Source organism: Agelaius phoeniceus, chromosome Z (assembly GCF_051311805.1).
Source record: "Agelaius phoeniceus isolate bAgePho1 chromosome Z, bAgePho1.hap1, whole genome shotgun sequence".
In the NCBI taxonomy this organism is placed as follows: Eukaryota; Metazoa; Chordata; class Aves; order Passeriformes; family Icteridae; genus Agelaius; species Agelaius phoeniceus.
In genome coordinates, this window is record NC_135303.1 from 16,119,520 (window position 1) to 16,130,128 (window position 10,609).

Here is a 10,609-nt window from a genome sequence, read left to right on the forward strand (position 1 = left end):
GTGACTGTCTGCGATCGGTACAAAGCGGCACTGCCACACACGCGTGAGCAGAGCTGTCCCCGCAAATGCCGGGGCCGGGCGTAATCCCACTCCCCCACCCTCCCTCACACCACCCCCGCCATTCCCAATCCAGCCCGAAGCTCCGCCCCTGCCTCATGACGTCATGCTCGCCACACATCGGGAGGTCGCGTGACGCGAAGGGGCGGTCTCCCCCACCCCCGCGCCCGGCGGACAGCGCCACTATTGGCTGCGCCGGCGGGGCGGTCGCGTTCTGATTGGTTGTCGGTATCACGCGCTGTTGGGCGGGCCGCGGGTGAGCGCGGAACCGGGGCGGCGGCGCGTCCGTGAGGGGAGCGCGCCTGTCCCGCGTTCCCGCCGGATCCCGGGACGGGGCTGGTGCTGAGGTGGCGGCTGCTGGCCCTTGGCCTGCGCCCCTGACCCTCGGCCTGCGCTCCTGGCAGCCGCTCTCTGCCACCCGAACCAAGCTGGGAGATGTGCGAGTGTGCGCGCGGCGGTGTTTCCCGCATCCTCCGTTCGGGTTTGGAAGATCCGCGCTGTTGCTGGCATCCCTGACTCCGTGCCTTGTTCTGCTCTGTGTCTGTGTGATTAGGCATCTTCGCGCAGGAGGGAAGCAGATGGATCCCCGGTCCAATCCCGTGCCCCTGGCCTCGAAGCTGCGGAACACGCTGGTTCGGTATCACAGCATCGGAGACAGCGAGTGGCGGGTGGCGAAGAAAACCGTGAGTGCTCTGGCCGCTTCCCCGTTCTGCTCCACAGGAAGCTGTGGGTCACCGGTGCGGCGGAAAGAGCCCGCTGCTGTGCGTGCCACACGGCTGAGAAGCACTTGGCCGCGCCCTGCAGGACTTGAAACTGACAGAAGCTGTGAAACCATCCCTCTAGAATATCTTTAGATGGCAGGATGTGTTTTTCCTGTTCTCAGGCATACTCTGTCATTTCTTCTACCCATTTGCAGGGGTGTATCTCACGGAAGAACCGGTGTAGGATTATAGGCTTGGCTTGCAAGAAAATGTGAAGTAGTTAGCATTAATAGTGTTGCAAGAGGCTGACGTGTACTTCCAGCAAAGCAGACGCAGGCATCTGGAATCTCTTGTCAATAGATAGTTGATCATGCTTCAGCTTTCAATAGTTGATCATTCTTCAGCTGTCTCCCTCTTAGAAAAGAGAAAATTCCTTCCTTCTTAAGAAATAATTCTCAAGGCTTCCTCTTCTACTGTTTCACTTTTCTGTTGTTCTTTAGAGACCGCACGTTATCCTAAGTTTCCTTCCCTGAAAGGGAATACAATTCCTGCTCTCTCCAAGCAGTTTGCCATCCTCTTCTTTTGAGCTGCCTGGGTTTTTTGAGTTGTGCTTCAGCAAGCTAAATAGCCTTTACTTGTGCACCAGTCCTAGGCTGGGTGAATACTTTTTGGTTCTGTCCTCCACAGAAAGTAGAAGTGTAGCAATATGGTAGGGCTAGTGTGGTAAATTTCTGTCTTTGTCTTTTTATTACAGTGATTTGAGTAGTGCTTTTATTTTTTCTTCCATCATGAGCAGACACTGATAAGACAGAGGCAACTGATCCAAATGTAACTTATTATTTGCAGAATTAATAAATTTGCTGTCTGGAGAGGGAGGAATGGAGCATCCAAGCCTTTCACTCTTGCAATACACCTATACCATCTCTACTCTACTAAATGTGTTGTTAAATTAAGTACTACTGAATTCCTTTAAAAAGTTACCTGCATCCTTGTGTTCCAAATCCTCAGATTTTACCCCTTTCTCCAGCCTTTCCTTCCTCTTTCCTTTCTTTCCTCCCTCCCTTCTTTCCATTTTGATGTTGTGCCATGTAAAAGAAACTCAAGCTTTACCTACCACAAGGAGATGTGTTGTGCCCCAAAATACCTTAAATGATTCTGGATGTAGTACTTAGCAGTACTGTTCTTTAGGACATTTGGTCTTTTGTGCTTATATAATCATGATTCCAAAGAAAGTGGTGCCATATGGTACTCTTTTCAACACCAAAATTTGGACACTTTGTGCAGAGGTTCCATGTCATAGTTATGTAAAAATCAGAAGATACTGGTTTCTCTATTTTCTCTGGGTAACTTTAAAATAAGTAGACTACTGCTTGCAAGAATCTTCTAGTCAGGCATCTAGGAGAGAAAGGTAATTGAACTTTCTTGTCTGCACCTGCACCTCATACACGCTTCTGTAACTTGTGTTACAGGAGTGCAAGCAGGAGTAGTGTGGTCTTCCTGTCTGAGCAACATCTAGCTGTTGGCTTTCCAGTGGCCTTGCAATTGGAAGGCTTTCCCTGCTAATGTTGTTCCATTATTCTATGTGTTTTCACAGTAAACTGACTTGGCCTACCAAACCCTATTTCTGCACAGACTTCTAGTGTTTCACTCTGAAAAAGCCAATTTTCTGATTTTTTTGAAATAATAGAAAATTACAAGTAAAAGATATCTGAAAAATCTGAAGAAAATTGTGCAGTGGTGCCCAGGTGAACCATGGAAAATTATAAAGTTGTCTGCTTTTCTTCAAGGAAATTGAAACATTTTGTGGACTTCTTGCAATTGTATCCAAGTGACAATTAATACTGTATCTTATATTTTCTTTCAGAAAGATGCAACCGTGTGGCGTAAACCATCAGAGGAATTCAGTGGATATCTGTAAGTTTTCCAGCACAAGAGATACGTTTTTAATGTTCCACAGATGTGTTCTGTAGAATTTAGAGATTAAGGCTGTGAATTCTATAGCCCTCAGCTACACTGATCCTACAGATGGGAAGCTAAATGGGTTACCTATTGTGGCTGTATGATTCCTTTGTAGTTTTTCAGTTTGATACTTTAGCATTGCATGGTGTCTAGAACAACAGTGAAGTCTGTGGAACACACCACAGGACTCCCATTAGCTGAAGTGGCAACAGCATCTGTCCAGAAATTATGTCCTGTAAAGCTCAGAATCAAGCCTGGGTTCAGTAGTCCTGAAGGGTCACTGGGTGACAACTCAGTCAGTCCTTGGACTCATTAGTTTGGTTCTCATTAGCTTGGTTCTACTCCTGTGTTATGATCTGGTCTAATCACAGAGGAGTAATGGGAACTCTCTGTGAATAAAGCAGAATGAACCCAAAACCATTCGAATATTCCCAAGACTTGATTAAAACCAAACAAGGCGAGGTGTTGATACTGAAAAATTGATACATTTTATTTAGTAGTAAAAGAGGCAAAGAAAAAGGAAGAAAAAAAAAAAAAAGAGAAGTAGAAAAAGGGGAGTGTGTTTGGGGCGACAGGGAGCATGACAGCTTAAGTAGAAACATGTTACCCCTCTGTGGGTCCCAGTGATGTCTCATTGCTCCCCTCAGTCTAGTCTTCTTGGTGGTGAGGGTCCCCCATCCAAAAGTATAGAATCCCATGGATTAATACAGGTTTGGACAGGTGGGAATGCCCAGGTGGCCTCCCCTGAGGGGGGCAAGTTTGACACTGTCCCTTGCATGACTCTGGATCTGTCATTTTGCATCACATGCAGCTTTGGTGCGGGATCTGGGGACCCCTTTGGGAGGGCCCTTTATTGGGCCATGATAGCCCCTCTGCTGTCCCTCATGTGGATGTCCCTTAGATGTGGCTTTGCCAGGGTGAAGAGGTCCCACAGCTGAGCTGGTGTTGGGCTTTCACTGCCTCTGAGCAGAGGCTTTTTAACCATAGACCCAAAAGCTCTTCTTCGTCCTCTTTTGGTGTGAGGGTCTCTTCCAGCCTGACAGCAGATAAGCCTGGGGCTGTGGCCTCCACCCCAAAGGTGCTGGGTTTAATCCTGTGAAAGTATTTTTATACCCCAGCCCAGACCTGAGTCACTTTATCTTATCTCAAATCAATTTGCAGTCCAGAGCCTCAGTCAGGAGGCCCATTGAGGGAGCTTCTGTGCAGCTTTGGTTACACAGTTTTGGTATAATGGGCAAAAGTCCTTCATAAAACTGTTCAAGCCATAAACCATAGCATTTCAATCTCCAACATCCTGTTACTTCTGCTTTATGAAAAATATTTTTCCTGTTATATTCGTGATCTCCTTTTTACCTTAGGTTTACTTACCTATGGTGAACTCTGTTGCTAGCTGAGCAAGAGGAGTAAAATGATAAATTGTTACAGTTGTTAGAGAAATAAACAGGATAATTTTTATCCAAGGAAGGAATTTGCCATTTATAAAATACTAACTGTATAAAAAAGGTAGTATTTTCAGAAACAAATTTCTTGCAGAGAAGAACAGATGCACCCATAGGTGTTTTCCTGTACTGTTTCTCTGATGTAATTGTGCACAGACCATACTTCCTGGTACTAAGGTGTTAATGTAAGTGTACTGTTGAAAATTAATGTAACATAAATAATTTCTTACTAAATGTAAACACATTTTTCTAGCTACAAAGCTCAAGGAGTGGTGGAAGATGTTACTAACAGAATAGTGGATCATATTCGCCCTGGACCTTACAGGCTAGACTGGGACAGCCTAATGACTTCAATGGACATCCTGGAAACATTTGAAGAGGTGAAGACTTGTTTAGATTCTTGAAGGAGATGTGTATTGATGAATGCATTAATTTAACATTCATGGCTTTAACATTCATGTAGAGCAGAGCAATTCTAACCTGAAAGATCAGAACCTTTCTCAGCCTTCTTGTTTGCATGCATGAGCAGCATTGTGCATACATGCTCTGTGTGACCACAGATCAGGCCCTCTGGCAGCACAGTCCTATTCTGAAGCATGAAGTGCATCTTTCCATTAATGCTAAAAATAAAGGAGTCAGTCACAATTCTCTTGGACCTGGGAGGTCTGGTAGCCTCTGATAAAATTCACATACAGAGGGCTACAGTGTGATACTGTGTATGCCAAAGCCATTTCATACAGCTTGCTTTCTTCCGTTCCACAGCAGACAATAGTATTAGTCCAGACGTATGGAAGCTGCAACCTCCCCCTCTTCCTGAAGGCTGACTTGTGTAGCATGGCTTTGTGCTGAGACACAAAATAGTTCATACTGAGGGTCAGGACTTGATAAAAAAAAGGTAGGTTTGAAGCTGATTACAGAACAGCTAGTAGCCTTCCTTTGGTTAATGCAGACATTCAGAATGAATTCAAAACCCTCATCTGGACACCTGGCTTGAACAAGGATTGTCATTTGCTCTGTCTCTGAAAGAAGATTTGTATGACAAGATATTTTGTCTATATAAAATTTATACAGACTCTAATTTATAATATAATAAGAAAGCCTATTTTGAAGAATTGTTCACATTCCATTTTATTTTTCACTTGTGGATTAAAAGTTTTAGATAGAGTATCTTAGTACAAAGAGATTCCTCTTGAAGCTTGTTCATGGTCCTTTTTGACTTCCCAAGTGCTCTTTGGTGACAGAAGAGCCACGAGGCTTTCAGTTATCAGGCACATGCCAAAGTTCTCTAGCTTTAGATCTTTAAATCTTTATGGTGCCAGATACTCTCTGCTTCCACAACTCTCAGTTGTAGACCACAAGTCCTTAAAACTTCCAGATCTTAGGTTGAGAATGGCACAGCCGTTCAGACCTCATTGAATTTGCAGTGCAGTTGACAGAGGCTATGAACTTTGTGAAAAACGTTAGCTCCCTGCAAGCATTACCTTTCCCTGTATTCATTATCCGAAGTTATATATTTTTTTCCCCTTATAATTCTGTCACTCAACAAGAACTGCTGTGTGATGCGCTATACAACTGCTGGCCAGCTCTGGAACATCATAGCACCAAGGGAGTTTGTTGATTTCTCTTACACTACAAGCTATGAAGATGGGCTTCTAACATGTGGTAAGCCACCACCTGCTTCTGCTAAATTCTTATTTTACAACAGTTGCTTGGCTTAAGATTTGACTCAGATTTAGTAGTAGTAAACATTCCAAAAATGGTCTAAGATGGTCTTCAACAAGTAAATTCAAGGTGTTTTTTAACAAATTTAAAGGTGTTTTAACTTTAATTTTACGTATATAAAGAAGTGTACAAGTTACTGGATTACTCATGAACCATTCCTTTCTGCCAGGCTTCACTTATGTCAGCTGTGGGGCAGGAGTGTTAGAGACAAGTTGAGTCCTTCAACTTGGGTCTTAGAGCAAAGTGGGATGAGTAACAACTAGCTTCATGTAAATGGGAGGAATGTCCTCTCTTAACATTTGATTTTTTGCTTATCATGCTTTCCTGTCATAGAGTTTGGATGAACAGCAAATTCCATGCATGAAAATACCTGGAAATTCGTAGTGTGGCTGTCACTACTACTAAATTCCCCAACCAGAAGCTTATATATGACAAATTTACTGTGCATTAATTTTTTTTTTCAATCTCTTTCAAATTAATTTCCCTTTTTTTGGTTTGTTTTATTTTCCTTGATAGGTATAAGCCTGGACTATGGAGAGGTGACACCAAACTTTGTCCGTGGATTCAATCACCCTTGCGGTTGGTTTTGTGTCCCTCTCAAGGACTCTCCTGGCCACAGTCTTTTGACAGGCTATATCCAGACTGAACTGCGAGGGATGCTGCCACAGTCTGCAGTAGACACTGCCATGTCTAGCACCCTGGCCAATTTCTACTCTGACCTCAAAAAGGCACTCAAAGCGTAGACAAACAGTGATTTAAAAGTCAGCGCATTCCTTGCAATCAGATTATGTTGTTTAGCTTAGCATAGGTTACCTACTAAATTGAGGTAACACTCTTCCTGAATGACACCTGAACCTTTGTTCCAAATAACTTTAGCAAGTGCTTCCTGATGTGATCATTGGCATACATTCCCAGTGCACAGTGCAAGATGCTTTTTGCTGCTCAGCACTGTGCATCTTTGTGAGAATAGCCTGAATCTCTAAACTGCCAGCTTCCTCAGTAGAAAGCGCAAGATGTGTGTGTGGGCTTGAAAAATGCAGTGTGAGCTCAGCTCTCTCCAGCAGTTTTGGAAGCCAGGTGCTCAGGATTTTGATGGTGCAGGTTGCTGTACAGGCAGCATCTCATTGAAGATGTAATTTTGTAATATATATATATTTATATTTACCTAAATTTTAATTTATTTTTTAAAGTTTGTTCAGCTCCATCTGTAATTTGTTTTTAAAATTTGCTTTGATTTATCATATGGATATTATGTAGCTAAGTTGTTAAATTATACTATTCGTAAGAAAGCTATTTGTACTTGAGAGCAAAAATAAGTGTTCATTTTTGGCATTTCTTTGATGTTGTAACTGTAACTTATTTGCTGTTTTATATAACAGTTTCAGTACATAAGGAAATGCCCTTACAGCTGATCCAAAGCTCATTTAGGTCATCAAGTATCTTTCCATAGGCTTTATGTTGGACTTTTAATCACACAATTGTCAAAATAGCAAACCTCCAATGGATCTTCAGTGACACCCTCTACTTCTAAGGAGTTTTTTATTTAAAGTTGCATGTAATAGTGTGTGTAGGGATTTCATTTGGTTGGGTTTCTGGGGGGGTTTCTTTCTGTGTATGTTTCTTTAACTGCAAACCCTGGAATTACAAAAGCAGCAGAAAGAGCCACTCACTTGCTTCAGGGATAGGTGTTGCTGTAGCCACAACAGCACAGACTTGCCAGTGTTCTGGTGCTGTGGAGTGCTCTGTGTTACTTCCCCTAGATTGATTTTTGCAATAAATTAAGATCTTAAAGCATGAGCAATGAAGGCCAAAGCTCAAGCTGCAGAATTGCTGAGAACTGCTGAAGGATACAGGGTCTTTTTTTAAGATGCAGATTTCAAGGATATTCAGCAATCTGAATCTGTGATTCTGACAGATACGTAGCAGCAGCATTTAAAAAATAACTCCCTCCCTGCTAGGAACATGAATTCTCTTTAAAATCTGATGTTAAGCCTTTGATGTTGGTCATTTGCTCAGACATTGTAGTTATCCCCATGTTTTGCCAGTGCTCACAGTTGCAAGTTTAGCTGTGTAGGAGTTTGGGAAGGTATCTTGGATCCCTGATATTGTGGAGTTGTATACATATAATCCAGGGAGGGGTAATGGACTCTCAAAAAAACCAAAAATTCAGATGAAAGTCCCCAGTAATATTGGCTTTTTTGACAGCAGCCACTGTAACTGAACTCTGAACAATGAGGACTTTCCTTTCTCATTGCTCAATCAGAGAGGTAGCAAAATCATAATACCAAAAATAGTGGGGGCTTCTTCAACCTGCTTCATGTTTTAAGGTATTTAGTACTATTTAAGACTGTTAAAAACAATGCATGAAACAGCCTTTGGGTCTTTATGGGCAGAAAATGTTAACTCCTTTTTAGGTTTTGTGTATTCTGCATTTCCCTTTAAACCCCTCAATTAGTCTTCCCATTTTTTTTCTACCTTCCTTGTGTCTGCCAAAGTACTGCAAGCTCACAAGGTGATCTTCCACTGCCAAGGACACCGAGGAATTGCTGCCAGAATCCTCTCCTTTCTAGTACTGGTACAGAGGCAATTATGAAATCTCTGGCAGTGCTGCTCCATGAATGATGACATGATTGTTGAGGAAACTGTTTGAAGTGTATCCTATTTTTTCTTCCCAGTTACAAAGATTACATGTGCAGTGAATCTGCATATTCATGTCTTCTCTTTTTAGAGCTGCTGGGAGTGACTAATGGAGGGGTTGTGATACAGATGTACATTGAGAAAAATATTGCCCAGTTTAAATCTGCATAGAGGCACTTCAGTGCTGGAGAAGTGGGTCACAAGGAGCACAAGACACTTACAGGAGGATGTTTGTACAACACCAGGCACAGAAAAGTAATTGTTCCAAACCACCCATTTTAGTGGCTCTGACACATATACAGTATCTATCCATATTTAGTATCCAGTGAAATGGCTTTTTCTGCTTTCAGTAGAGACAAGTTGGTGAAGCACAGAGCGGCTGAAGAAAGAACTTGAGCTAAAATAAGAAAATTGCTAGTGTATTTTTGTATATTGATACTTCTAATAAAAATTTCAGCTACTGATTAATACAGAACTAGAAAAAAGATGTTCGATTTCAAATGTATTTGAACCTGAAATTTATATTATTTTTATATAGCTATAGATGGAGAGGGAAGAAGAACTGTTCTTTAACCAGAATACATCAGAACCAAGAAAGCCACAATATCAGAGCCTCTTCTCCTACTCTTGTATTCTCCTCCTGATTTACTGGACAATCTAGGTGGAGCGAAGAGGGTTAAAACAGGAAAGCAGTGGCAAGGACAAAGTGCAGGAACCTATGTTTTGCTTATGCAGAAGAAATGGGAGACAAAGTAAGTGGTTAGTATAGATTTCTATCATTTAGGAATATAGTTGTCCAGAAGTGGCTTCTGAACAAATTGCCCAGGAGTAGTAGAAATCTGGCTTTGCTAGACAAATAGTATGTATATAGACACATCAAAATTATTTTTATATGGCTAATAATTTTTTTTTTAAAACTTACTTTTTAGAGATTTGGGCAATGTGGCACTTTATGCTTTGGCACTTTAACTAGGTGCTTTGTATGTGTGTGGGAAAAATGACTGAAGATAAGACAATTTTCATGTTTGGGTTCTGTTCCTCTTCTAAAACCTCCAGCATTAAACCTTGCCTGTGATGTGCAGAAGACGCAGGGCTGGGGTTAGCCTACATTTAGAGGCAAAGTACTCTACCAAATCTGGCTGGGAAGTGCACTAGTACTTCAGAGAGATATTCTGTGCACAGGCCCTGATCTCAAATTTGATGAATTTATAAATGTGAAACATGATGAGCTTATAAAACACAGCATATATAATTCCTCCAGTAATCGTAAGTAGCCAGAACATGACGATGTGGCCTGATTGTTTAACCTAGGAGGTTCACTGTTGTAAAAAAATCCCTAATTCTAGAGAAACCACTCAAGTTGTGCCTGTGAAAGTCTGTTTTAACAGTGGGTTTAACTTACTGTGTTCAGCATTTAAGCAATTGTATTTGTATTTTGAGTGCAAATGCAGAATAAATAATGGATTCCAACAGGCTTGTGATGTAGTTTCTTAAATACTTGTGCAGCCATATGTAGCATTTTTGGGGAGTTATGTCTGATGATGTGGTTCATCTTCAGCTGCATGGTGATCTCTAATGATACCAGTTTGTCTCCTTAAATCTAAAACCCATAAGGCCTGCCTTCACTTAGAAACTTGATTTAGACTGAGGAAAATGCCTAACTGAAATGTCTTGAAACCTGTACAAGCAGGATTTTCGCAAGGCTTCAGTTCTAAAAATGTATATGCAGGAGTGTTTGGTGGCCCATGATTGTTGTGGATTATTTATCTTTTTGTATGTTTAAGAAGTGATCTATTAACCATAAATAAATAAATGAGCATATAGCACCTGGCAGAAGGCATATAGATGTATATTAGGTGTATAACACAAGCTGCAACATGTATATTGTCATGTATTTAATTAGCACCTACAGAAATGAAGAAAATCCCTGTATCTTCTCTAGAGCCTTCCCTTGTTTCTCTTGCCAAGCTGGCATAAAGGCAGTAGGGTTCTGTAACATTTGACTTGGGTGGAAAGAGTTGTTGCTTTCCTCTGTTGCTGACAGAAGGAACTGTCACCTCTGAAAAACAGCACACCCTTGTAGGGCATGTATCA

At 41.8% G+C, this 10,609-nt stretch overlaps 1 protein-coding gene across 3 annotated transcripts; it reads left to right on the forward strand.

Moving 5' to 3' along the window:
- The first annotated feature begins 210 nt into the window (after positions 1-210).
- On the forward strand, positions 211-9,985 carry STARD4 (StAR related lipid transfer domain containing 4). 3 transcript variants are annotated; one of them, XM_077171683.1, is made up of 6 exons: positions 211-313; positions 611-740; positions 2,623-2,672; positions 4,410-4,536; positions 5,704-5,818; positions 6,395-9,985. In XM_077171683.1, the coding sequence occupies exons 2-6, from the start codon at positions 636-638 to the stop codon at positions 6,619-6,621; spliced, it is 624 nt and encodes a 207-aa protein (XP_077027798.1). In that variant the 5' UTR covers positions 211-313; positions 611-635; the 3' UTR covers positions 6,622-9,985. The 3 variants fall into 3 exon arrangements, with proteins under 3 accessions (XP_077027798.1, XP_077027797.1, XP_054509330.1); XM_077171682.1 differs by lacking the exon at positions 211-313 and having other exon boundaries at positions 500-740; XM_054653355.2 differs by lacking the exons at positions 211-313; positions 611-740; positions 2,623-2,672 and adding an exon at positions 4,919-5,051.
- The last annotated feature ends 624 nt before the right edge of the window (positions 9,986-10,609 follow it).